At 49.3% G+C, this 26,264-nt stretch overlaps 2 protein-coding genes and 1 pseudogene across 13 annotated transcripts; all 3 read right to left on the bottom strand.

Annotated features, from left to right (window-relative positions):
* Positions 1-814: 814 nt before the first annotated feature.
* Positions 815-12,240, bottom strand: LOC149852565 (uncharacterized). 9 transcript variants are annotated; one of them, XM_090030004.1, is made up of 5 exons: positions 9,628-12,240; positions 7,947-8,038; positions 7,601-7,727; positions 7,094-7,210; positions 815-6,447 (listed from the first exon to the last, which is right to left on the bottom strand). In XM_090030004.1, exons 3-5 carry the CDS (start codon positions 7,725-7,727, stop codon positions 4,613-4,615), a joined length of 2,079 nt encoding a protein of 692 aa, XP_089886130.1. In that variant the 5' UTR covers positions 7,947-8,038; positions 9,628-12,240; the 3' UTR covers positions 815-4,612. The 9 variants fall into 9 exon arrangements, with proteins under 9 accessions (XP_089886130.1, XP_089886134.1, XP_089886133.1 ...); XM_090030008.1 differs by having other exon boundaries at positions 7,947-8,009; XM_090030007.1 differs by lacking the exon at positions 9,628-12,240 and adding an exon at positions 8,098-9,520 and having other exon boundaries at positions 7,947-8,009.
* A 1,136-nt stretch (positions 12,241-13,376) lies between these two features.
* On the bottom strand, positions 13,377-14,671 carry LOC149852564 (uncharacterized; annotated as a pseudogene).
* Positions 14,672-15,982: 1,311 nt separating this feature from the next.
* LOC149852563 (uncharacterized) lies at positions 15,983-23,648 on the bottom strand. 4 transcript variants are annotated; one of them, XM_090030021.1, is made up of 5 exons: positions 23,504-23,565; positions 23,370-23,425; positions 22,733-22,859; positions 22,039-22,448; positions 15,983-21,615 (listed from the first exon to the last, which is right to left on the bottom strand). In XM_090030021.1, exons 3-5 carry the CDS (start codon positions 22,810-22,812, stop codon positions 20,252-20,254), a joined length of 1,854 nt encoding a protein of 617 aa, XP_089886147.1. In that variant the 5' UTR covers positions 22,813-22,859; positions 23,370-23,425; positions 23,504-23,565; the 3' UTR covers positions 15,983-20,251. The 4 variants fall into 4 exon arrangements, with proteins under 4 accessions (XP_089886147.1, XP_089886148.1, XP_089886149.1 ...); XM_090030022.1 differs by having other exon boundaries at positions 15,984-21,615; positions 22,039-22,152; positions 23,504-23,648; XM_090030023.1 differs by having other exon boundaries at positions 15,984-21,615; positions 22,039-22,152; positions 22,737-22,859.
* Between the last annotated feature and the right edge of the window lie 2,616 nt (positions 23,649-26,264).

Genomic DNA, 26,264 nt, shown 5'->3' with positions numbered 1-26,264 from the left:
CTTCTTGAATAGCGAGAAGGATGGCTTCAGTCGTGGTAAATACACATCGAGCAGGCTAAATTGTGCCTGTCTTCAACATTGAGGCAGGAAAAGACCAGAAAAATCCTCAATGTAGGATGGCCACCCTCCTGTAGGTAACTGCTCCACTTTTTCGGTATAAAAGAAAAGCACCCCAAGAATGGAAAATGATGCGTGCACTGCCACTGCATGTGTCAGCATTGTACTTTGTAAATATGAATAATCAGCCACTGCAAGGAGGTTTCCTTGGCAGGTTTGTGTGTGTTTGCTTTCTTCTGCAAAAACCACAGTGTAATCGAAGGTGACCGATAAACCATGAGGCCTCACTATCAGCAGCAGCATCTTCCTCATCACAGCCATGGCAAAATTACAAAACAATTGTCCTGTCTGTTTGTGTTGTCTTATTAAATGTTTTATGTTTAAGTTGTCATAGTTCAAATACATATCAATATCATAAAAATATAATAAAAGTCCTTGGTAGTAACCCCTCTAAAAGTTGAATCTGTCTGTGGATGCCAGAGCAGAACACTTCCATCCAGTTGGACTGGAAACCTACAAGGGCAGCGATTCTCAAAAAGTTTTAGATTCCACTTGGTTAGCAAAATGATATTTATTAAAGGTTAGGTGTACTTTGTTTTTTTTTGGGGGGGGGTTGTCTTTGTTCACCCCCTTCTCTAAACTATCTGATCTTAAAATATTTTGTTTTTGGTCTTTTGTTTTTTCGGTGTTTTTTTCTCTTTCTGTACTTCTCTTAAGGATTCAAATGCTACTTAGAATAACAGTATAACAAGATGTGTGTAAAAAACTGCATTCAAAGTCATATTTTAATAAGCAAAGAGACAACTATACCATTGTAACTGTTCAAATCAACCTCATTATGTTGTTCTCTTTCTCTTCCACCCCACAAGGTTTTTTTCTTTCAATATCTTTTAACTGCCTAAGTTTTGTTTTAACTTCAAACCAGCTGAAAATGACATACCTCCTTTCTATATAGCTGAACAATGGTGTTCAAACAGTATAGTGACATCCCTCTTGTGTAAGGTTGATGTCAAGCAGGGGAATATGTAGCAAAACCCCGTTTTTTCATTTTTATTTTTTTTTGCATTAGCTCCCCTTCCCCAACTGTTTCTGACTTTTTCTCTCCTTCTCTATTCCCTATAGATAAGTATAAGTGAGCTCAAACTTAGGAAAAGTTTTAAATATTTTTAGTTTGGTAGCAAGTTTTTGGTTTTGGATATCCACTGTTTTATATTGTATTATTAGGTTTGTATTGATTTTTACTGTTGTACATTGTATTATTATCATTTTTGTATCGATTGTTATTGTTTCATATGGATATTGTATGGTTTTGGCCTGTGCTTCCCAGCTCCTATTAGCTGTCCTGCAGTTCTCTCCAGCTTCCAGCACCTACTGCTGCTCTCTGCAACTTCTCTAGCTGCCCTGAAGCCATCCTCCGGCTCCCCACACCCAGAGCCCCTCTTTAACACCCACACTTTCCTTTAGTCCCATTTTTCCCTCCTCTCCCCCTCTACCTTTTCAGCTCCTCTGTAGCTCTGGCTCCAGTCCCAGACTCTGTGCCAGCATGCTTCCCTGTTCTGCAGGCTTTGGGCATTGTCTTTTAATCTGTTAAGATCAATTAAACTAAAGTTACCCCCATGCCTCAGTTCTTCAGCCCAGGCCCCTTTAGTCTACCGTAATCCCAGTCCTGGTATCTTTAACTCCCTCCTACACTTCTACTTTCTTACCTTAACCTTTCTCCAGGTATCCCAAGTACACTAAGCACATACATACATACGTACGTACATACATATCACAATACCCAATTTAGGAACTCACTTTTATGTGGAAGTGGGTGGTATGTGTGTAAATTAGTCAATACACACACACACACATATAGATATTGTGTGTGGTATATGAATTAGTAATCCACATATGGGTAGGTGTTGGTAACTGGTAACTGATTCTGTCTAAATTTGGGGTGTATAGTGTATGTGCCTGAGGTGGTAGTGTGTGTATGCCTAATAGGGGTGTATGCACCTAGTGAGTGTGTGCTTCATTGATTTTTATGTGTGCATGTGCAATTGTAGACCACCCCCTCCTGTCTAAGTGCAATACTGAGATCCTGCGTGTTGGCCTGACCCCTCAGGGCAACAGCTGTGCTGTGTCATTCCCTCCTAGAATGGGTCCAGGGCAGGGGATGGGGTTTTGATGATGCCATCTACAGGGCCAGTCAGGGAGAGAAAAGGATAACAGAATATTGGGAAAAGAAGATTCATCACCCAAGCAGGGATCTAGTTATCATGGCCAAAAGACAGGGTACCACAGAAGCCGCCAGGAAACTAGAATGATGGGAAGTGAATGCTTGGGATAGGACTGGCCAGGCTGTGGCAAGCCCTAATGGCCAAACTAATCCTCCCCCTCACTCCAGCTCTTTGGTGTACTCCCTTTTGCTGTCTTGCCTGCCACATTTTATCATATAGGGAGCCTGCCCCAGAGCCCTGGACTGATCCTGGTGATGCTGTCTGTCGGTTCCCTTCCCTTCCTTTACTGGATCCTGAGTCCTCTTTGCCACCAGACCCTCCATTTGCTGACAAGTTTCTTTTACTGGCTGCCTTGCACTATTTATGTTTTGTGGGTATCAAAATTGCCCTCTAGACACTGATCCTGGCTCTCCAAGCCTTACTGCCTTGCAGCACTAATTGTGACCCTCTTAGCCCTAACTGTGCCTTAAGGGTCCTAATCGTGGCCTCCAGCCTCCCCTACAATCATGCCCATGCCTCTCAGACCTTTCTCTAGATAAGTCTGTCTGCCCAGCATCAGCCCTCTCAGTCTCAGCCTCTTAGTTCAGTCACCTTATTTTAAGTCTACGTAGTTCATGTGTACACACTCTGTAATACTTGGCATTGTCCCTGTATCAGCTCCCCCAAGAACCAACCACTCTACCTGTGAGTGACCCGTAACACTTACACCCAGTCTGGGTTCTGTCCTGTGTTTTGTTTCTGAGGTTGTTGGTCCCCTGCGCTGATTCAGCGAGTAGACTCAGAACTGTAGATGGGTTTGGAGGGGAGTGCATGAAAGTGAAAATGGACCCAATGTAAGGTTCCTCACTCATCAATATGAGAACTCAAGAACATAGAAGATATTAGGATACTGCCCAGACAGCAGTTTCACAACTGCCATTTTATTAGGAACATACTGGGATAAACAGGTAAAAAAAAATCTATACCCTAATAAACTAAGGAGTAGATAGTCTCAGAAGGTGTTAAGGTATTTGTGTTTACTATATACCCACACACTCTGTATCATTTTAAAGTTTATAGGGTATAGATTTGCACAAATTCAAAAACTGGGAAAAGCTCTGGAAAAACATGAGAAACGAATTTAAAAAGCAGCCACAGAAAAAGTATTAGGCAACATGTCATGCGCACCTGCCACCCACAAACTCTTAAGTAAGCTGGCAGATGGTGCTAGGCTTCAGTTCAGTGATACTTCATGCGAAGCAAATCTCTGATTTTCACCTGACACACTATCACCACAAACTGTGCGCATGCCTTTAAACATAATTACTTGGCATTTGTTTTGTCTTTTTGTTTTGCTTTTTAATAATTTAAGCCATACATAACTCCTTAAGTGACTACATTCTAATTTCTAAACTATAAAGGAACTCCTCAAATTACTACGTATTGATATTTTAAAAAAACATCCTATATTATTCCTTCTTTGTGCATGTAAAATATTGAAACAGGAAATCAAAAGCAAAGCCTGCTAGTTGGATGTCCACCATCCCATAGAAAATGAATGCTAACAGGCTGCTGCAGAAGTCAGCAAAACAGGCAAGCTGTTGCTGAGTGTTATGAAAACAAAGGAATTGTCCAATGCAAGACAAATCACATTGTGCCAACAGGAAGAACAGAAAAGCAGGTAACATGAGGATGCTGTTCACGTGCATTCAGAGGATATAAGACCCCCACTTTTCTGCAGAATTTCTACCCAGTTTTCTTCAATAATCAACCTCAGTGCCTCCCCGTGGATTTCCTGGATGCCTGGTACACTGAACACTGTGCTAAGCATCACGGGTGGGGTAGCTCTGTTCCTCCCTTCAGTACACTCAGTAAGTGAGCAGGGTCCACAAGGTTGTGAGATTTGAGGTTCCAGGGACAGTTACTGCAGGCAAGGAAGCAGCTCTGGGATTCGCAGACCCTGGGAGAGTACAGAGGGGTAATGAGGGGCCATGTGTGCAGCATCACTGTCTTGGATATCCTCTGGCATTTCACTGCCAAACTACTATGGCCCTGCTCATCCTTGGCTGCACTCCTGATGAACATTCAACGGCCACCTGCATTGAGGGGCTTTAGGGACTGCAGGGACCACTCAGAGACAAACTGCAAGACGGCATTTTTATCTTTACCCTAAACTGCAAATTGTTTGTGGCATGGAAAAAAGCGTCTCTCCCCACTCAGTACCCACTCCTCCCTCCTCCCTTGGCCACAACCCACCTCTACTTATCTCCCGCTGTTCCTACTCAGGTCACTTTTATTTTTAGATGTAAGAGGGCACAGACTCATTGCTCCACAGAGAGAGCGCCTGCTGCCTTCTACCCTGTGTGAAGCTTCTGGTGGGACGTTAGGGAGCCCTTTGCCCTGTAGCTTTTCCCACAGACAGTGCACTTGTAGGGCCTCTCTCCCGTGTGTTTTCTCTCATGTACAATGAGGGCTGGGCGTTTACTGAAGCTTTTCCCACATTCAGGGCACTTGTAGGGTCTCTCATGGATTCTCTGGTGTCTAATAAGGTAGGATTTTTGGCTGAAGCTCCTCCTACACACACTGCATACAAACGGTTTATCTTCTGTATGGATCCTCTGGTGTCTAATAAGGTAGGATCTCTCAATGAAGCTCCTCCCACATACAGGGCACGCGTATGGTTTATCTCCTATGTGAATTTTCCGGTGGGAAATCAGCCCCGAGCTCCATTTGAAGCTCTTACCACACTCAGGACATCTGTAGGGTTTCTCCCCGGTGTGGTTTTTCTGATGGTCATTCAGGTTTGATATCTGCCTGAAGCCCTTCCCACAGTCAGGGCACTTGTAGGGCTTCTCCCCAGTGTGGACTCTCCTGTGTGAACTCAGGTTCGTCCTCTGTGTGAAGCCCATGCCGCAATCGGGGCATTTGTAAGGCCTCTCCCCCGTGTGGACTCTCTGGTGGGAAATGAGGACTGAGCGCTGCTTGAAGACCTTGCCACAGTCAGGGCAGCAGTAGGGCCTCTCCCCCGTGTGGACTCTTCGGTGGGAAATCAGCTGTGAACGCTTCTTGAAGCTCTTCCTGCAATCAGGACAGCAGTAAGGCCTCTCCCCTGTGTGGACTCTCTGATGTGAACTAAGGGTCGACCTCTGGGTGAAGCTCATCCCACAGTCGGAGCATTGGTACGGCTTTTCCCCTGTGTGGACTCGCTGGTGGCAAATCAAATCTGAGTTATGGTTGAAGCCCTTCCCGCAGTCAGGGCATTTGTAGGGCCTCTCCCCCGTGTGGACTCTCCGGTGTGAACTCAGGTGCACACTCTGTGTGAAGCCCATCCCGCAATCAGGGCACTTGTAGGGCTTTTCCCCCGTGTGGACTCTGCGGTGGCGAATCAGGTCTGAGCGATGGTTGAAGCCCTTCCCGCAGTCAGGGCACTTGTAAGGCCTCTCCCCAGTGTGAACTCTCCGGTGTGAAATGAGATGTGAGCTCTGCGTGAAGCCCATTCCACACTCAGGGCAACTGTAGGGCTTGTCCCCTGTGTGGACTCTCCAATGCAGAATAAGGGATGAGAACCTAGCAAAATCTTTCCCACAATCAGGGCATTTGTAGGGCCTCTCACCTGTGTGGACTCTTCGGTGCAAAACAAGAGACCAGGACCTAGCAAAATCCTTCCCACACTCCAGGCAGCGGTAGGGCCTCTCCCCTGTGTGGACCCTCTGGTGTTTGCGGAGGTTTGAGTTCTGGCTGAAGCCCTTGCCACAGTCAGGACACTTATAGGGTCTATCTCCTACATGAATGCGCTGGTGGAGTGTGAGGTCTGACTTCTGCTTGAAAGTCCTCCCACAGATGGGGCAGGGGTAGAGGTTGTCCCCTGTCTGGATGTGCTGGTGGATGATGAGGTAGGTTCCCGGCTTGACTGTGGTTTCATTCAGGTGCTCCTTATCCTCCCCTGGGTGAGTGTTGTTGGGCAGTGTGGTCCTTGGGGAGTTTCCCAGCTGCTTCTCTGCCCCACATAACCTTGCAAATGCTTCTTCCTTCTTGGAGTGTAGGGCTGTGTCCCCTTGCAGTTTCTCCAATAGTATGCTGTGGAGTTGCCCTGGCTGCAGGCCTCCCTTCTGAGGACCCTCTTCCATGCTGTTGCTCCCCACCCCATCCCCTGCTTGGATAGGGGAGCAGTCCAGGTAGTCGTTGTTCCCTGTGCCACAGATAAAGGAAGCTTCAGAAAGGGGCACAGGCCCTAATAACAACAACAACAATAATAATAATAATAATGCCCCCCCCTACCAATAATTGCTAGGGTGGGCAAGAATCAGAAGCCAAGGGCTCCTCTCCGGTCTTTTTGTGTAACAGAAGGAAGAGGCAATTTCTGTCTTCACATCTGCTTTTAGTACTGAGAGATGGGAGTGCTGCCTGGTCTCAAGTCAGGTTGGGAAGGAATTTATGAGTGACATCTGCCACCATGATGTAAGGAGAGCTGGAATGCTGTTGTAGCCATGATGGTCCAGAGTACAAGCAAGAAGCAAGAGTTTGGGTTTTTTTATGGTGATACCTTCTATTAGACAAACTGTATAGTTGGGAGAGAAGTTAGATAAGCTTTCAGACACCCCGAGAAAGGTATTTTTGCCTGATTGTCTTACATCACTCCCAAATACACAGTGGGTTCAGGAAAAGATATTCCCCCCGCCCCTTTGCTTCTCACATAAGGATCTGACACAGGCCAGGAAAATCCTAACCCAGGTGAAGTGAGGCAGAACTGGGGGAAGCCAGAAGGCCCTGTTGAGATCTGCAGCTGTTGAAGCCAGCAATGGATGTATTCAACATCTGTTTAACCAGTTCCTCACCTGTGGGGATGTTTCTTGGGATTTGCCATTCCTTTGAGTCCTGGAGGTCTGGGACCCACGGCTCGTCTCCCTGTTCCAGCTGGGAAATCAAGTTGGGTTTGGAAACTGGGAATCCTGCTGCAATAGAAGAAAGCAGGTCAGATCAGAACTTTACTGTTGTGATTGCCTCAAACCATGGCGGGGGTGGGGGGAGTGTCAGTAATCTGGCACAGTACAGGTATTCCAAGTGTTACCAGTTTCTGAGAAGGGAACCAGTCATGGGAAGGGAGGAAGATGCAAAATCTTGGTTGAGGTGCATTTTTATACACAGGTGCACAGGCAGGGACATACAGCACAGCCTGGAGGCCCTGAATGGGGCATGGATCAGCCCATCCACTGTCTCTGAAGGGACTGTGGAGGAAACTGTCATTAATACATGGGTTCTCTAACTTGTGATACTGATCCTTGGGAATCTTGCACCACAGAGATCTCACTGCTTCTAATAACCCAGCTGACAAGAATCCTTACTGAACGAGGTCACAGTCTCATAGTTCTCCAGCATGACGTCCCTGTAGAGGACTCTCTGACTGGGGTCCAGCAGAGCCCATTGCTCCTTGGTGAAATACACAGCCACCTCCTCGAAAATCACTGGCATCTGGGGGGGGAAAAAAAAAAGAGTCCTCCATTCAAGTACAAACTGGCCTATCCACAATCCCACCATGGTCATCATAGGGAAGTCGAGAAAATCCTAGTTCAAGTGATGCACAAAGATATGTTCACTCTCAGTACTGGAGCCAGGCAGCTGCTCTTCCTGAAAGGGCTCATTTCAAAATCATGTCGCTATTTTATTGAAACAAACAGACAAACAACCAACCTGTAATGTTTAAGGCCATGTCCTGTCTCTTCAGATGGACTTGTGGTCTCTGAGTACTGTGGGCTAATAAGAAGGGTGTTTGTGCCCAAAAGCTTTCAAAGAACAATTTTGACAATTATTTAGTTGGTCTAATAAAAGAAAGTACATTTACCCAAAAAACCTCATGGGCTAATAACAGCTCTTTTTACCAGTGCATTCAGGAATCCACTACCTCACCAGGCATAAACTTCCTCCAAAAGGTTAGCCCAAGTCTAGAAGAGACAATGTGGTGAAGGTAAACTGCTTTTGTAGCCAATGATACAGTAGGGAGCCCTGTGTCTATCATCCTCATGTCTAGCCAGCTTTGGCTCTCTAGCATAAATGCCCAGCTACCCAGCGACAGCTGGAATGACTGGGAGCAGACCAGAGTGTGTGTCTAGTGCAAAGCTTCAACACAGGGCTGTCAAACTGGTGACACGCAGGCTGTACAGGGGTTGTTTCAGCTCCCGGGATCTTGGCCAGCCTCTGCTCCCCAAATTGTTCCAGCTGCAACAGCATGTGGCATCTCCAGGCTGGGCTGGGCTTGTCCTCCCTTTTCTGGCCTTCATTTCTTGCCACTGTCAAGGGAGTGGTGTGACACAGTGTGGGTTGCTGGGGCAGTGTAGGAATGTGGTGCAGCAGTGGAGGGTTTCCACGGCACTTCCATGTTGGACAGCCCTGCTTTAATCCATGTTTCAGACTGTATAGTGAGCCACTGCCACTCCTCAACAGGTTGTTTGTTACGTGACAGTGACTCAGAGCTGTATAAAAATAAGGGTGGCTTTGGGGATTGGGATTGTTATCCTCTGTTAAGGAAGGAGGCATATGTAGTGTCCAGGAGCTATCCAAAGTGTCCTCAAACAGTTAGTGAGGCCTCCAGTAGTGCTGTGTTTGTGTTACAGAAGCTGCCAGTACCACTGTAAGCAGCTGTGTCTGCGTGTGGCAAGGCCTTATAACTGCACTTAACATCTGCAGTAATGCCAACTCTCACGAAACAGTCACCAGACTCCCAATTTGCAAATCAAATCAACCCAAACTCATGATCTCAGGTTACAGTCCTCAAATCTCAGTATTTTCCTTCAAGTGCATGTAGAAAGCACCCAGCTGGTAAGTCTGCAGAGGGGAAGGGGCTGTGGGGGAAGGGAAGGGGAAAGATCAAAGCCCCCACAGGGGGGGAGTGGGGCAGGGGCAAATGGGGCTCTAGGGCTGGGGCAGGCTGTGCAGTGGGCAGCTCGTCGTGGGGGGGCATGACTCCCCACCCTAGCGTGCATCTCTGGGGGAGGCAGGTGCCCCCGTGGGGCAGAGGCAGGGCACGGGGCTCCGCACCCTGCTGCCTTTCCCCTGGGAGCTCGGCCGCACGATGCCATCGCTGCCCCCTGTGCAGGCAGGCAGAGCCCCGAGCCCCCGCGGGGGCACATGTGCGTGCAGCTGCGGGGAGCCGTGCCCTCCCCCGCCTCAGGACGACTTGCCCCCGCCCCATTCACCCCAGCTCCTGCCCTGCTCCCTCCCCCATTGCGGGGGCTCCTCACAGCTGCGCAGTCCCGCTGCTGCCCTCCCTCCTGCCCCGCACCCTTACCCGCCCGCCTCCACAACCGCCTCTCCTCAGCTCCGTGCCGACCGCTCGGCTTTCTCCGACTTCACCTCGTGAGCTGCGCCGCCTTACCCGGGCCGGGTCCTCCCGAGACATCTCCGCTGCCTCCCGCCGGCGACGATCCCGCCCGGCCCGGCCCCCGCGCCTGTCAGGCAGGGAAGGGGCTTGGCTCCGTCTCCCCCGGGGCCTCCCCGCTGCGCACGCGTCCCGCCTGCATGGCCCGGCCCGGGCCGCACGACCCTCCCGCAGCAGCAGCCCCGGCCCGGCAAGGCCTCCCCCGCCCGGCAGCGCCGCTCCTTCCGCTTCCTCCGCCGCCGCCGCCCCGGCCCTTCCTGCTGCGCCGCCGCGCCCGAGGGTCGGGGTCGAGGTCGGAGGGCGGCCCGCGTGGTGCGTGACACGGGGACAGAGCGGGGCAGGGCCGCGGGCCCGAGCCCGTGGGAGATATACGCGGGCTTCGCGCGTTGCTGGCGGAGGCCCCTCGGCCCCTGGGCGGGTCTGCGGGGCCGCGCGGCACCTCGGAGAGGCTCCTCCTGGGGAGGGAGCCCGGCCCCCGGCCCAGTGGCGGGGCGGGCAGTGGGACTGAATGAACTGCTTTGGCTGATGTGACTCGGAACAGGGGCTGGACTCGATGATCTCCCGAGGTCCCTTCCAGCCCTAATGTCTATGAAATGTCTATGAAAATGTCCTTTCAAAAAGGCAAAACGACAACAAAAACCCAGATACTTACCTGACAGGGGGAACACCATGACCTCCAAGGTGGTTTTCCCCGGGGGGGGGGGGTGGAATTACATGCCTTAATACCCAAGTTTCTCCATCGCATTTGAGAAACGAATTGTACCCAGACCGAGGTAATGCATAGTTAACCCACCTTCATTTCCACTGGGAAGAGCTCAGCTACACACCGACCTTATGGAAACGGGAGACTTATTAGTTTGCTCCTACAGCCACATGGCTGAGGGCAGGAGAAACTCGGGGGCATCCAGGCCCCAAGCCTCGGGGGTTTGGGCCTGCACATAGGATGCCTGCCAAAGGATTTGGAAGCACCTGAAGCCCCAGGTGGGGGTGGAGGATGCTTGCCGGTAGCAGGGCCACATGTGGTTCTTGAATGACTCACGGGTTTGGAATTGATTGGGCTGATTTGACTCCGGACATAAAACATTTTACTTAAAAAAAAAAAGGGTTATTGCATGTTGGCAGACATAACATTTGACACATCCATGATTGCAGCTGGAGGACGAGACCAAGCAGGTCTCAGCAGTTCCCCTGCATGAACTGCCATGCTTGGGCCTGGTAAGCCATCCCAGAGTAGTGGGACAGGACTGGTGCAGACCTGGGATGACCACCGGGGATGGCTGCAGTTCAGGGTGTAGTGGGCTCCTTTCCTTTCCCAGCCCTCCAAGTCCATTGACATAAAGGGCCTTGCGCACAATGGTAGGCATGGGCGACTGGTGCCTCCTGAATTTGGGGTGCACCCACAGTGGCGGGGGCAGAGCTGGCGTGCTCCTGCAGACACCACTGGTGGCATCAGTGGTGGGGCCAGAGCTGGCGAACATCTGCCACTGTCTCAAATGTATCTAACAGAGACAGCTCTGTCAAGGGGGCATGTGCCCCCCCTACACGTTGCCTATGATGGTAGAAACTAAGGCAGTGGAACTGGGATTCTCCTTGGGGTTCCTGAGCTCTGTGGGGAGCCAGCACTGGGACCATATAGCCCCTGCCAACAGCTGCAGGGGACTGTTGAAATGCTCCAGCTGTTGGCTTTGGTTTTTATTTGACAGCCTGCTGCTTCTCTACACAGTCCTGTAGGATCTCCAGGTGTTGGAGAAGCAGCGACTTTTCAGATAAAAGCTACAGTAGACACCGGGTGCATCTACATGTGCACTTTACTGCAGAGTAGGCTAATTAGCTCTGCAGTAAAGCGTCACCATCTATATGTGCACCAGTATTAGGGTGCAGTAAATTAACTCCACTGTAAAATAGTACTGTCAGGGATAGTACTGTCTTATGCTGGAGTACTTACCTGCACTGAAACTCATGCATAGACAGTGGCAGGGGCTGGCTGGGACATAAGGGTGCTTAAGTGCAGGGGCTGCCTGCCACCTAACCCCACATCTTAGCACCCCTGTGCCCCAGCCAGCCCCTTTGCCACCTAACACTGCCATGTGGAGCCTGGAGCTTACCCCCAGCTTCCCTACCCCCAGTTCAGAGTGGTGCAGTTCCAGGCGCACGTGCAGATGCTGCACCCAGGAGCAGTTGACTTCAGTGCAGATTGTGCTGTAGTTTATTGCATTGCCCTAATTGTACATGTAGGTGTATGCAATGGGTGGCTCTACCCTGAATTTGGGAACCAGCAGCTAATTAACAATGAAGTGGACTGTCCCCATACAAAATATCTGTCATCTATTGTATGGTGGCAATGCAGCTTGGCTTTAGGTCAAGTGTTAAGGTCTGTGTAATAGCACTGAGGTTCAGTGTTGAAGTGGAGGTTTAAAACAGGCACATGCAGTGCATCTAAATGTGCCTGAGAGTGTTAAAACACTTAGGATGGTAGGTGTGTAATATGTTTTACTGCAGCTAGATTCCTTTGGTAGTTCAGTGGGTCATTACAGTTAGAAGCTGCCACAAAAAAAAATCTTTATATTTCCTTGTCACTTTGTAATTACTGAAGCTTGATTACCATTCTCTTCTCTTTCTCTCGAGTTACCAAACAAAAAAGGCTATTGCTTGGCTTTGCAGATTTGCATTCACTAAATAAAATAAATCAAACAAAAATTCCCATGTTCCTTGTTTTCTTTTAAAAATTCAAATCGAGCTAGGAATTCCCTCTCCTCTGTTCCCACTGCTACATGTCAGGGTTTTTTTTTAAGCCTTCCTCAGCATTGGGTGTTGGTCGTAGCCAAGACTGGCAATTTTGACTGAGGTGTGCCAATGCTCCTTCTGGCTCTTAAACCTGAAGTTTCCTAGCTAGAGGGTCTTGCTCTTCTACTCAGGGTCAGATTGATCGCCGTATTTGGGGTCAGGAAGGAATTTTACTCACAGGCAGATCAGTATGGACTGTGGAGGTTTGTCTTCCTCTGTAGCATGGGTTGTGATCCTTTTCCTAGGATCTCTTGAGCTTCTCTACACAGTCCTGTAGGATCTCCAGGTGTTGGAGAAGCAGCAACCTTTCAGATAAAAGCTACAGTAGACACTGAGTGCATCTAACAACCTCTACAGAAGAAAGACATTGGGCACTGTGATCCCCCCTGCTTTACCTGAGGCAGGTTAGCATGTAATGTCTTGTATTGTGCCAGGGCTGACTGTGTAGCTTGGCTAAGAGGTTAGACAACTGCTTTGTATAGGATGGATAGGAAGGATCCTGCCTCAGGGAGAGGCATTGGCAACATGTAGGGGGTGCATGCGGATGCATGTGAACCCCCTGAGCATGGCAGTGCAACCCCTATGAAAAGACACTGCCAACATTGTCCTGCTTGGCGCTGCCACACTCCCGCCACCCCCTGCCGCCAGGGACAAAAAAGTCATCGTTCATGGGGGTTGCACTGTATTGGGCAATGGCAGCAGCTTTGGTGCTAGCAGCAGCTTGCACTGCCAGACAACTCCAGCACTACGGGTTCTTTGCTGCTTTGAAGAATATCTAACAGCCACCCACTCTGAGGGGCTTTGGGGGCATGGCATTTACACAGCAAATGTGTCATCTTTAATTAAGCTCAGGTGTGGAGCAGGGGCCACTCAGAGATAAAAATGCAAGGAGGATTTTTTATCTCTACCTTAAACTGGAGAACGTGTGGCAGCCACAGAAAGTCTCTCACCAGACTCTGCAATGAGTCATCTACTCAGTATCCACGTTTCCCTCCACCCCAACCATAACCAGTGGACCCGAAGTTCTCCTATTTAAGATCACTTTTATTCTTAGTTCTGGAGGCAACAGACTCGTTGCTCCATGGAGAGAGCTTCTGCTGCCGTCTATCCTGTGTGGAGTTTATAATGGGACGTTAGGGAGCCCTATAGCTTTGTCCAGACAGTGCACTTGTAGGGCCTCTCTCCCGTGTGTTTTCTCCTATATACAACAGTTACTGAGGCTTTTCTCACACTCAGGGCATTTGTAAGGCCTCTCATGGATTCTCTGGTGTCGAATGAGGCAGGATCTGTGGCTGAAGCTCCTCTTACACACAGGGCACATGTACAGTTTATCTCCCATGTGGATTCGCCGGTGGGAAATCATGTCTAAGCTTCGTCCGAAGCTCTTTCCACACTCCGGGCAGCTGTAGAGTTTCTTTCCCGTGTGGTTTTTCTGATGGTCATTCAGGTTTGATCCCTGTCTGAAGCCCTTCTCACAGTCAGGGCATTTGTAGGGCCTGTCCTCAGTGTGGACTCTTGGGTGTGAACTGAGGTTCCACCTCTGTGTAAAGCCCATGCCACAGTCAGGACATTTGTAAGGCCTCTCCCCTACGAGGACTATCTGGTGGGAAATTAGGTCTGAGGACTCTTTGAAGCCCCTCCCGCAGTCAGGGCATTTGTAGGGCCTCTCCCCGGTGTGAACTGTGGTGCACGCTCTGGGTGAAGCCCTTTGCACACTCGGGGCACTTGTAGGGCTTCTCCCTCATGTGGATTCTTTGGTGGCGAATAAGGTCCGAGCAATGCTTGAAACCTTTCCCACAGTTGGGGCATTTGTAGGGCCTCTCCCCGGTGTGGACTCTCCGGTGCAAAACAAGGGACAAGAAGGGAGCAAAATCCATCCCACAGTCCTAGCAGCAGTGGGGTCTCTCCCCCGTGTGCACACTCTGGTGTTTGCGGAGGTTCGAGGTCCGGCTGAAGCCTTTGCCACAGTCAGGGTACGTATAGGGTCTGTCTCCCACGTGGATACGCTGGCGCAGGGTGAGGTTAAACCTTTGAATAAAGGCCTTCCCACCCTCAGGGCCTGTAGCCATTTCTGAAGATATTCACCCTTCTAATGGGAGCGAAAGCCTTTGTGTGTCAGTAAAAACAGCAGCTCTGGGACTTGCAGACCCCAAAGAGCAGAGATGGGTGCAGAGGGGCCGTGTGTGCAGAGCCCCTGTCCTGCCTGGCCCAGGGCTTTCTCCAGGTCTCCCCATTACCTGGAGTCTCTGGCTTGGGAATTGTCAGCAGGTCTGCCCTGGGGGCTGGTTGCAGCCAGGGGAGAAAGGAGAAAGACCTCCCCTGGGCTGGGCAGCCCAGGGCTGTAATGATCTCTCACTTTGGCACAGACCCAGCTGGTGGGGTAGCAGCTGCAAGCCCCCTCCATATCCTGATAACAGAAGGAGCAAGAGCAGCCTCCTCTGTGTTAGTAACAGCTCTAGCCCTGTGGTGATAGAAACTAAGCAGATGAATGCAACACTTGCACTGGAGCACTGCTGTGGGGATCAGAGGGCTTTGAGTACTGCTACAGGGAGGCAGAGGCTGCTTTCTGTCTCCCTCCAGCCTGGGAACAGACTGCTCATCTTTGTGGCTGCTGCTTCTGTGTTGTGATCTGGGGTCCAAAGACTCAGGTAATGGAGAGAGCCTTCAGGGAAAGCGCTGGGGTTGGGCAGGACAGGGACTCTGAACACATTGGACCTCCTCTCCTCTCTGCTCCCCTGGGATCTGTGAGTTTCAGGGCTGCTGCCTTTTCTTGCACAAGTGGTCCCTGGGACCATGTAGCTGTTAATGCACTGTGGGGATGGAGCAGGCTGCCCCACCTGTGAAGCAATAGGCCTTGCACTGCCCATGGTGCCTGGGGTGGCAGGGTGGGCTCCTATTGGGAAAAATAAGAGCAGAGGAGAGTGGGAGTCTCTCTTTGTTCAGTTTGAGCACTTTTAAATCCTTTTCTCATTCTGGTAGCATAGGCTCCCAGGAACCCCTGCATCTTCCAGGCCCACCTCCCTTTTGTTTGCAAGGCTCAGTTCTTCAGCAGGCCTGGTGGAGCTGGAACAGACAGAAACCCTCTAAAGTGGTTTTGAACTTGCTTGGACTGCTCTGCTTCATCTTATCTTCTACAAAGCCCAGTGGTGTGAGTGAAAATGCATGTTTAGTGCTGTCAACCAGGGTTTGGAGGAACACAAACCCAAGAGGCCTGCTGCTTGAGCATGCCCAGTGCTGCCCTATCCCCTGTATTCCTGGTTTCGTTTTCTGGCTTGGAGAGGGAAGTGAGTTTAGGGGGTTAAAATGGGATGGGGAACTCTTAGATGTATTAATCAATTCTCTTGGGATTGGCTTGTGTGGCCTCATGCCAATCAGTAAGGGTAAAAGAGATGCATATCTTAGAAGGACATCTCAGTTGTGGCTGAGGGGGGTGGCAAAGTCTTAGGGGGAGGTAAATTTTATTATTAATAATCATAATGACAACTAAAATATTAGTAATAAAATAGGGTGACATCTGTCATTTCTTCCTGACTTTCTCTGGCAGGGGCAAGATTTTTCTTAGCAAAAAGGCAAGGTTTTAGCTGTGTTCCCTTGACGTTCTTTGTACAAAGGAATTCAACTCTCATAGCCCCGCAGGAGGGTATGACCTGAAATAAGCAGCCTACAAGTATGTTCCCCTTCTTGTGGGTGGTAGGAGAAAGTCTCTATATTTCTGGAAATGTAGATTTCAAAGCAGATGTTTTCCACTCATTTGGTATTATCACAAATGTGTATCCAGCAAATTTTTGCTAAAAACATTCATTATGGTTGCATATTTGCTTTATGCATACATTCTTTCTAAAATAACACTCTACACCCATTTTCTTTCCAACCGTGAGCTCTCTAAATGATTAACACTAAAGAATGCTTTAGGTTGTAACACAATATTGAATACATTACACTGCTGAGCTTGAGCTTCAGCTCAAGCTCATTTAATTTCTTCTCACCACTTTTCCTCTTTTTCCTTCTACTGTGCCAGTTTTTCCTTTTAATGATGTGCTAATGGATCAAAGTACTGTATAGTTTGAGTAGGAGCAGAAGGATTTGCAGGGTTTTTGGATAAACAACTAGATGCATGCTAGCCAGTGGACCACCATCCTCAGAAACAAAACTGAGAAATACTTGTTGGTTCTCTGTTTTTAGCAGCTACTCTGGCATTTTCTTCCTGTTTACCTTGAGGTTTTCCATAAGATGTAATGCACAGATTACAGCTTTCAAGCATTTCCTTCAAACCCTGCAGCTTTGGGTCCTGATTTCCAGGTCTTGATATCCTTTCACTGAGCGTTCTTCAGCATCCGCTGCAAGAAGTTGACCATAGCTCAGCCTTTCATTGTCTTGCAGATTTAGCATGCCAATACTGTGATACACAGCTCCATGACGCTTGAAGCAGTATGGCCCTGGATTTCTTGGTGTATGTAGGTTTGCTCCAAATGATGTGACCACCAAATTGCACTGTTGCAGCTTTGATCTTGTCATGGTACTGGTTTGTGAGCTCATTACCTGAGGTTTTTCATAGACATTAGGGCTGGAAGGGGCCTTGGGAGATCATCGAGTCCAGCCCCTTGCCCCAGGGGCAGGAAGTCAGCAGGGGTCGTAGGACCCCAGCAAGATAAACATCCAAATGTTTCTCAAAGGAGTTCAAAGTAGGTGCTTGAGCCACCTCCAGCAGCAGGCAATTCCAGACCTTGGGGGCTCGGACAGTAAAGAAGTTCTTTCTTATGTCCGGCCTGAAACGGTCTTGTAGGAGTTTATAACCGTTCGACCTCGTCATCCCTTGGGGCGCTCTGGTGAACAAATGTCCCCCAGATCCTGGTGGTCACCCCTGATAAATTTATAGGTGGCCATCAGATTACCTCTGAGCCTGCGCTTTTCCAGGCTGAAGAGTCTCATGGCTCTCAGCCTGTCGGCGTAAGGTCTGTTTTCCTGACCTCTGATCATGCGTGTGGCTCTCCTCTGGACTCTCTCAAGCTTCTTTACATCCTTTTTGAATTATGGAGCCCAAAACTGGGCTCAGGTGATTGGTTTCTCAAGAGAACTGGTATACATATACCTGGCAAATTGACTCTGCTGTTATAGCAACATCCTTTGAAGTAGCTCCCAGTTTTCTTGCTAATAAAATATCTCACACCATAGTACTGGCAACACTTCACTGATGACAAATACTGTGACTTTGTGTCCCTCTGTCCTGATGTAGCTGGGATGTGGCACCCAATCTCCCAAAAGGTTGCTTTTGAGCAGTATATTGCTTTGTTCCCATCTCCCTACGTCCCAAGTGAACGTACTGCATTGATAAGGAATTGGAACCATTTTGGCTGCAGGAATCCTAGTGACTCATCCCCACAGGCACCTTCTGATGAAGAGAGAAGTACATGCCATCCTAGAGAGTCATCTTCACTTCTGAGCAGAACTTTGCATGGTATTATGTGATTTAATTGTTTCTTTATAGGTAAACATGTTAAATGACTTTAAGTATAAATACAAATGAATCAAATTCAAGAGGGAACCCCAAAGGTAATTCCTGCTCATGAAGTCTGAAATGGGCTTTGCTTGGCCTCTATGTTCCTCTAAATCAGGCTTTTCCAGGTTTCCATTCCTCCCCCCTAAAATCAATAGGGCTTTTCTCACAGCTGTCCACAAAACCGGGTGAAATTTTGGAATTGATCTAGTGCAACATTCAGAAATGATTGTGGTGCAGATGCACAGAAATATCTTTGAACATAGTATAGTGCACCACTTCATTCAGGTAGTAAATTTAGGCAGTAATTTACCTTCTATTGTTTGTAAACTAAAAACCATGCATAGAGAGGACAGATATGCATGTGTGTTTGCTCACTGTGCAACTGTCTACCTGCATGGGATGTTTGGATGTGCCAAATTCCAATGGATGGGAGCCAAGGGAACCCATACATTTTTTTCCAGGGAATAAGTATGTGAGATGGACTGAAACCCTTTCTGCATCCTTACCCATTGCCCCTCTTGCCCAGACAGACTGCAGAACAACATCCTCACTTCACTTAGGTTCACTGCATCATCTCTGGGATGTGGATGGGAAATGGCTACAATAGAACCAGATCAGGTAAGGAATTACCAGGGAGCTGCTGGGGTGAGCCAACCACCTGCTTCTCCAGTCCTTTCCCTGCTGTGTATCCCCCACCCGCTTACTAGGTGCTGCCAAAAGCCACAGTGAACACCAACAAGCAATAATAAATACAGAGCATCAGATCAGCCAGGGAGCACAAGGCAGGAAGCAGAAATCAGATAAGATTAGGCAGGGGAAAAGGATCAGCATGCACTTGGGGAGGGTACAGGGCTAGTTTGTCGCATGCCTATCAAAAATGGCATGTGACGACCAGCACTATGTCCATTCCCTATCCCTGCCCTGGGGACCTGGACTGAATTTTTGCCCAGAAGACCTCTAGTGATAATGGCTAAGCACAAATATAGCCCACCAGAAATCTCAGGTGTAACAGCTTCAAAGGAATATAGCCGTAGGCCCTGGAGGGTCCTAAGTGTTGCTTCAGGAAGACTAAGTCTGTTCTCTCTGCTTGGCATGGAGTTAGGAATGAAGCTTTATTATGCTGCTTCTGTTCTGAACTGGGATCCCAGAATGAGCCAGAGACTCCAGGTATTGGAGACAGACTTTGGGGAAAGTCTGGAGGACAGGAAGGCAATGAGACTGCACACAAAGCTTTCTTATCCCATCTCTTCTCTCTAGGTATCTGTGAGAGCAGCTACCTTTATTGCACAAATGATTCCTGAAGTCTAGGATCTTGCAGCGTTTTGGAAACCACTCTTTTATTACTAAATGCACATAAAGGAATAAATAAAATGGCAGTAATAATGAACCCTTACTCTGGTACCGGTGCCCTGGAGGAGAGTAGGGATAGTTCAGATGGGGAAAAGAGTGAAAAAGAATATAGAAAGGCTTCAAGGAGAGCATTAACGGCTTCCATTAAGCTTTTGCTTTTTTCCAGGGGAGTGGGGGAGGGGAAAAGGCAGCAGGAATCCTAATCTGTTTTGATTAATTCTTTCCTCTAAAGTGCCCACTTGATATCTCCCTTTGACTAGCTCATAACTACACTTTGAGCATGCTTCTCCAACAATTTATACACCCGCGCACTAGCAGTTTCCTCTAGATCAGTGGGGTTAAATCTTTTTGGCAGGCATGCCACTAATTAAGCCCCATGCCCTCCCAGAATACCACTCTGATCACCTCCCCCTGCCTAATCTGCTTTCTGCTCCATGCCCAGTCTGCTCTGCTTTCTGCTCCCCGCTGCCTGCCCCCTCTCTGATCTGCTGTGCGCTACACCCAAAGTCTGCCCATGCCACATGTGCTGCAGGTTGGCCACCCTGGATCAAGACCATATCTCAGCTTATGAAGAAGTCATGGCAAGCTTGGTCAAAAGCCTTACTAAAGCCAAGGTACATTGCATCAACTGCTGCATTTTCCCCTCATCAACCCCCTCCCTGCATCAGTGAAGACACTACATCACAGAAAAGGAAATCAGGTTGATCAGGTGTGATTTGTTCATGAACCATCCATGTGGCACCTGCTTATCACTTTGGAAGCACCAAGGGGACAGCAAACAGATTGCTTGATGATAGGCATCAGTAACGTTCCAGCTCTCAAGGTTGGCTGCACTGATCTATAGTTGCCCAAATCTTCCTATCCCCCTTTTGTTAAAGATGGGAACTATAATTGCTCCTTTCCAGCTTTCTGGGTCTTCACCCAACTTCCACGAGTTTGCAAAATGACAAGCAGCAAATGGATATGCTGCTTCAGACAAGCACAGACCCATCACATCACAGTCAGAGGTCCCCCTGCCTTCTGTCCCACGTGGAGTTTCTCATGGGATAACAGCGAGACCTTTGCCTTGTAACTTATCCCACACACAGAGCACTTGTAGGGCCTTTCCCCCGTGTGGCGTCTCTGGTGTCTGATGAGGTGGGATTTCTGACTGAAGCTCTTTTGGCACTCAGGGCACTGATATGGTTTCTCCCCCGTGTGGACTCTCCGGTGTAGAATTAGCTCCGAGCTTCCCTTGAAGCTCTTCCCACAGTCCAGACACTTGTAGGGTTTCTCCCCTGCATGGATCCTCTGATGAACAACAAGGTGGGACCTCTGGCTGAAGCTCTTCCCACACTCAGGGCACCCGTATGGCTTCTCCCCTGTGTGAATTCGCCGGTGGGAAATTAGCTCTGAGTTCCTCTTGAAGTTCTTCCCGCAGTCGGGGCAGCAGTAGGGCATCTCACCTGTGTGGATCCTCTGGTGCACAACCAGGTCTGCACTGCGCTGGCAGCTCTTCCCGCACTCGGGGCAGCAGAACGGTTTCTCCCCTGTATGGCGTCTCTGATGGGCCGTCAGGTGCGAGCTCTGGCGGAAGCTCTTTCCGCAGTGGAGGCAGCAATAAGGCCTCTCCCCTGTGTGCAGCCTTTGGTGGGAAATCAGGGATGAGAAATAAGCAAAGCATTTCCCACACTCGAGACAGCTGTAGGGCCTCTCCCTGGTATGGACGGTGCGATGGGAGAGGAGGTCTGAGCTCTGCCCAAAGCTCTTCCCACAGTCTGGGCAGCGATAGGGCCTCTCCCCCGTGTGCAGTCTTTGGTGAGACGTGAGGTCAGAGCTCCGTTTAAACCTTCTACCACACCTGGAGCACTTGTAAGGCCTCTCTGCCGTGTGGATCCTCTGGTGGGAGACCAGGTCTGCGCTTTGCTTGAAGCTTTTTGGACACTCGGGGCATGTGTAGAGCCTCTCTCCCTTGTGGGTTCTCTGATGCCGGGTCAGGTTTGAACTCACACTGAAACTCTCCCCACATTCGGTGCAGCTGTATGGCCTCTCGCCTGTGTGGATGCGCTGGTGTCTAATCAGGTTTGGTCTCCGACTGAAGTGTCTGCCACACTCAGCACATTCATGCAGTTTCTCCTTTGCACAGGTTCTAGGCGGGCCGGGGATTTCCTCCACGTCTTGCACGCTCGCTGCAGGGCAAGCAGCTTTATCACATCTCAGGCATGCCTCCTGCTCCTTTACTCCATGCTGAATTTCAGGACCTTCTCCCTGGCCAGGGCTGGGGGAGGTATCTCCTTTAGAGCTGTGTGGTTGCCGCTCCTCAAGATGTTTCTGGCCAGGACTCTCCTCCTTGCTCCCACTCACCATCCCATCACCTGTGGGGGCAGAGAGGAAGCCCAGGCAGGAGTAATTCATCATGGTGGGAAGAAAAGGGCCCTCAGAAAGGAAAACAGCAAAGAGGCAGCTCAGAAACCCACAACAACTGGTGGGTTGAAAAAGCAGGAGAAAAATACCCACCCCCAAAACACCTTCCCCAGAGGAGGGAGATAGGAGGAGGGGATAAGTTCTGTCTTTATATCTCACATGAACACCTAGGGGGAAGAAAACAAGTATCAGGTGTCAGTCACAAGAGGTGGGAAGACATAAGTGAGCTCTACCCTGGAGATACAATACCTGTTGGTGACATTCCTGATTGGGGTGAGATGAGTCGGAAATGGGAAACTTAGGGGGTCTTTGGGGAAATCCCAGGTACTTATGTCAATGACAGATGGTCAGTGTCCATTCAAACAATTCTTCACCTGTGTTAATGTTTTGCAAGATCCCCCTTTCCTCCAAGTCCTGGAGATCTGGGATCCATGGGTCTTCCCCTTGTTCCAGCTGGGAGATCACTTGAGGTTTGGTAATATGGAGTCCTAATCCAGAAAAAATAAATAGATGAGACCAGAACTTTGCAATTATTGAAACAGTGATTTTCTGCACGGCTAAGGGCCCTGGTACAAACTGAACAGATGGGGAAACTTCCAGGGAGTTCTTCTGGAGAGGTCTGATCATTTCTGCAAGGTCTGCTTCTGATGGAAATCCAAAGATTCTCCACATTTTGGGGGGGATGATGTAACATGGGATGTTCTCCGTCCTGTTTCTAACCTGGCTGAGACATGATCCCTTTCCAATCATGCAGCCTATCACGGGAATGGAGGAGATGTGAAATCTGTAAAAAAAGTAGGTTCTCTTGTTTAAAACTAGAGGGGGTCACACAGCCATCCCCTTGCTTGGAAGCCTTAGAGACAGGGAAGTTGTAATAGTTCCATTATGTTGCCACATCTTTCTTGCCATGGGAGTGGGTGTAGCTGTGGAGTATAGCATTAATTCCCCTGAAATCTGGGGATCAGGGAAGAACCCTAAGTAGAAGCCAGCCTGAGGACTTCAGTGATACCCCAGGGGAGATAATAGGAAAGTTGATGCTTCTATTACCAAGGGGACACAAATTCTTACCCACTGAATTTAGGGTCTTGTAATTCTCCAACATCACATCTTTGTAGAGGGCTTTCTGGCCAGGATCCAGCATATCCCATTGCCCCTTGGAGAAATATATAGCTACCTCTTCAAAGAGGATTGCGCTCTGAAACAACACCGTATTCCTCACTCAGTACATGACCACAAACCTCTCTTTTCAGCAGCCGAGGGAAGGCTGCATTTTTTTCACATGCACTAGTTCAGACAGACACCAAACCGCTTCCCTCATTCGGATCCAAAGATAAATCAAACTGGGCAATATTTATTGCCATTTTGAAACCATTGCCACTGGATACCAGCAGGATGTGAACTATGGGGGAGCTTGGTGGGGGTGGGTCTGATCCCCCTATAAGAGACAAGAGCCCCCTTGTAAGATTTGAAAATCGTAATGGGGGGAGGGGTCCTCTGATCGGATTGCTTCTTCACTTAGGTGGATTTCATAATCAATGACTAGTTTAATTTTTTTTGGCAGACCCCCCTCAAGAGTCAAAGTGTAATTCACCCTCTAGATACCAGAACACTTAGCAAATAGAGGGGCTTGCATTTCCCCTTCTCTTCTCCTCCGTTATGTATTGATCCTCCCCCTGCCCCCCATCACTCCTGCCCAGCAGCTTACCTGAGCCAGCCTTGCTGCAGCCATCACCCCCCACGCCAGCTGGGCCAAGGCACAATCTGCAAGGAAAGGGCACAGGTTATGGTGAAGGCTGCCAAGAAAAGGAGGAAGCTGGCTCAGGCATCTCTCTCCATTACCTGGAGTCTCCAGCTCTGCCTGGATCCCAGATCACAAGACAAGCAGCTGCAGGAAATCTCAGGCCAAGCGGAAGGAAAAGCAGCTTCCCCTTCCTGCGGCAAAGCCCAGGCCTGCAGCGTGTCCTGTGCACCAGGGACAGCGCTGGGTCCGGCTGCTCACAGCTGTCACCAGGGGGCTCTGGCTGCCTCTGAAGGAGACAAGGCTGCTCTTGCTTTGCCTCTGCTCGGGAGACTGGGTTTGAGCGTCCTCTGGCTGCGGCTGCAGCTGCTTCCTGCACTGTGTTGGCAGCCTTGTTATGAACCTTTCATCTCCACTTCTGTCCCATCCTGTCTGTTTTCATTATTATTTGTCCCAAGTCATGAGTATTACGTCACGCGTGGCTGCCAGTACTATGGGGGCTGATAGTTTCATTGGGCCTGGGAAATCCCCTGGTGTTCACAGTCCAGGGTTGTGCTCTGGCAGGTGTTGCAGGGGCTGTGCTGGGAAACGCCTGCACTGCAGCCCCCGGTGCCCAGCCCGGGGGGGGACTTTCTGCAGTGCTGGGACCAGTGCCCCGGGCAGCCCGGCACCAGCTCCTGAGCCGGAGAGTCCAGGTCATGGGGAGAGACCTGGGGATGGGCAGCCCCATCGCTGGTCCCCGCAGGGCTGCGCATCCCAGAGCTGCTGCCCTTGCATGGCAGGGACGCATCCAGTGGGGTGCAGTGGTACCTGCTTTTGATTCCTGCTCCACCCAAACTTTAAAACCAGCTGCTTGGGAGAGGCAGTGTTTCTATTCAGAGGGTGCATCTACACAAGATGCTTACTGCCCATAAGGCCTGCATGTAGGAGGTCCTCCAAAGGATTTAGAAGTGTCTGAAGCCATAGGTGGGGGTGGAGGACGCTTGCCAGTAGCAGAGCCACATATGGATCTTGAATGGTTCACATGGATTTGGAATTGATTTGGCTCATTTGACTTGTGACATGACAATTTTTCCATAAAAACAAAACAAAAAAAATCAACAACCCCCCCAAACAATGCAGAGTGTTATCCAAGGCTTTTTGGCCTTTTGGCACAGATTAAGTGTAGGGGGCATATGAATCCCAAGACCTCCAGGTGTGGGCTTGCATGTTGGATGCCTGCCAATGGATCTGGGAACACCTGAAGTCCCAGGGTGAGAGTCTGGGATAGAGGATGCTCACCAGCTGTAGGGCTATACATGGCATTTCAAATGATTGAGTTCTGCCTGCTCAATCAATATGGGTTTTGGAACAACTGAGTCCTGTGCAATCTGTAGGATCTGGAATTGATTTAGCTCATTTAACCTGGAACACAAAATATATTATTAAAAAACAGACAAACACTGCACAGTAGCGTGGCAGTTAAAAACTGTGCTAATAGCCTAGAGTGCCTTGTTATTAGGCTAATGTGCAGTAAGCATCACAAAATAATCATGTGCCAGTGTTACTATGCTGTTACCTTAGTTAAGTACTAAACTAAATGTGCAGTATCTAAGGTGCATTAATGAATGTGTAGATGGCCAGAGAGATTCAACCTACTTCACAGCCCTAATCATCTTCCTAATTCCTGTTAATCTTTCTCCCCTCCACAGGTATGCAAACAACACTCTCTCTTTTTAATGGTCTTGAAGATCCACGATTCAAACTGTCCTTTCTTCCAATGTTGCTGCTTGTTAGCCACTCTCTTCTGTTTCATAGCCCTGCCGACTGCTTTTAGCAAAACTGGCCCAGTATTGTGCTGTCTCAGCTTTGTGTTTTCTTTCTGTGCTTGAAAAACCAAGACTGTCCCAGCACTTGAAAAGACTTTTAAGTGCGGGAAGAGGTTCAAGTGGAACTCAGATCTGAGCAAGCATTAGAGAAGCCACTCGTACGACAGACCTTATCACTACCCTGACGGTGGTAAAAACTTCAGCCATAGATCCCACCTTATTGAATACTAGAGACCCACCCCGGGGAGTGTCCCTGAAGCTGCTCCGTGTGTGGGAAGAGCTTTGGCCGAGCTCAGATCTTGCTGGACACCAGAGCTCCCCACGACTGAGATGCCCTGCTGGTGCTCCATGTGCTGGCAAAGCTAGAGGACAAAGGTCTCCCTCATGTCCCACCACAAAGTCCACACCGGTGCGGAGGCTGAGGGAGCTCTCGCTGTGGAATAACAGGTCTGTGCACGTCTGAAGTGAAGCAGGATGAGCTGGTGGGACCAGCCAAGGAGGTGGGGGTGGATGAATGTTTGGTTTGTCATGAGCGGTGAGCGGCTCTGGGGAACAGAGGAGGATGTAGGGAGCTGGGACTGAACATCCAGGGTTATCTGGGCATCTGCTGTGACAGTCTCATTTTTTAAAGCAGTGTACAGCAACCCAAATTACCTTCTCAGACTTTGTTTCAGGGCCCAGTGCAAATGCCTAACCCGGCTTCTGTTATCTATACACTGAACAATCGGTCTCAGGTGACTGTAATTTTCTAGTGAGACCCTGAGACACTTACCTCTACAAACATTAACTGGGCTGGGACAGCCCTCCCCCCCACTACCAAATTCCCAAACCCTGAGCCCTGAGCAGCAGGTTGGGGTCAGGTCACGTCCCCTCTTCCCACCTCCAGGATCAATGGGATTGAGGTTGGCTCAAGCCCCCTTCTCCCTTCCCTGCGCAGGGCCGGGTCAAGTCCCCACCCCACCATGGCCTAGGTCTTCTTATGTATGTTCTCATGTATATCCTTTTTTCCACAACATGCTTTCCAAGTCAGAACAATGGAAAGCCTCCGACCACT

The sequence above is a fragment of the Crocodylus siamensis genome, chromosome 15 (assembly GCF_052110815.1).
Source record: "Crocodylus siamensis isolate JL-2025a chromosome 15, ASM5211081v1, whole genome shotgun sequence".
Classification (NCBI taxonomy): domain Eukaryota; kingdom Metazoa; phylum Chordata; order Crocodylia; family Crocodylidae; genus Crocodylus; species Crocodylus siamensis.
Note: the sequence above shows the minus strand (reverse complement) of the source record. Positions and strands in the feature narration are given on the sequence as shown.

Bases quoted from the DNA above. Each gene is read 5' to 3' on its own strand.
- LOC149852565 (XM_090030000.1), bottom strand. From the start codon at position 7,802: ATGATGACCATGGTGGGATTGTGGATAGGCCAGTTTGTACTTGAATGG. The intron at 7,211-7,600 runs GTAAGGATTCTT...CTTCTATTGCAG, and splicing joins TGAGACTGTGACCTCGTTCA to CAGGATTCCCAGTTTCCAAA. The intron at 6,448-7,093 runs GTGAGGAACTGG...TCTGTGGCACAG, and splicing joins CCCAAGAAACATCCCCACAG to GGAACAACGACTACCTGGAC.
- LOC149852563 (XM_090030021.1), bottom strand. From the start codon at position 22,812: ATGGGATATGCTGGATCCTGGCCAGAAAGCCCTCTACAAAGATGTGAT. The intron at 22,449-22,732 runs GTAAGAATTTGT...CTTTTTTTACAG, and splicing joins CAAGACCCTAAATTCAGTGG to ATTTCACATCTCCTCCATTC. The intron at 21,616-22,038 runs GTGAAGAATTGT...CTGCCCCCACAG, and splicing joins CTTGCAAAACATTAACACAG to GTGATGGGATGGTGAGTGGG.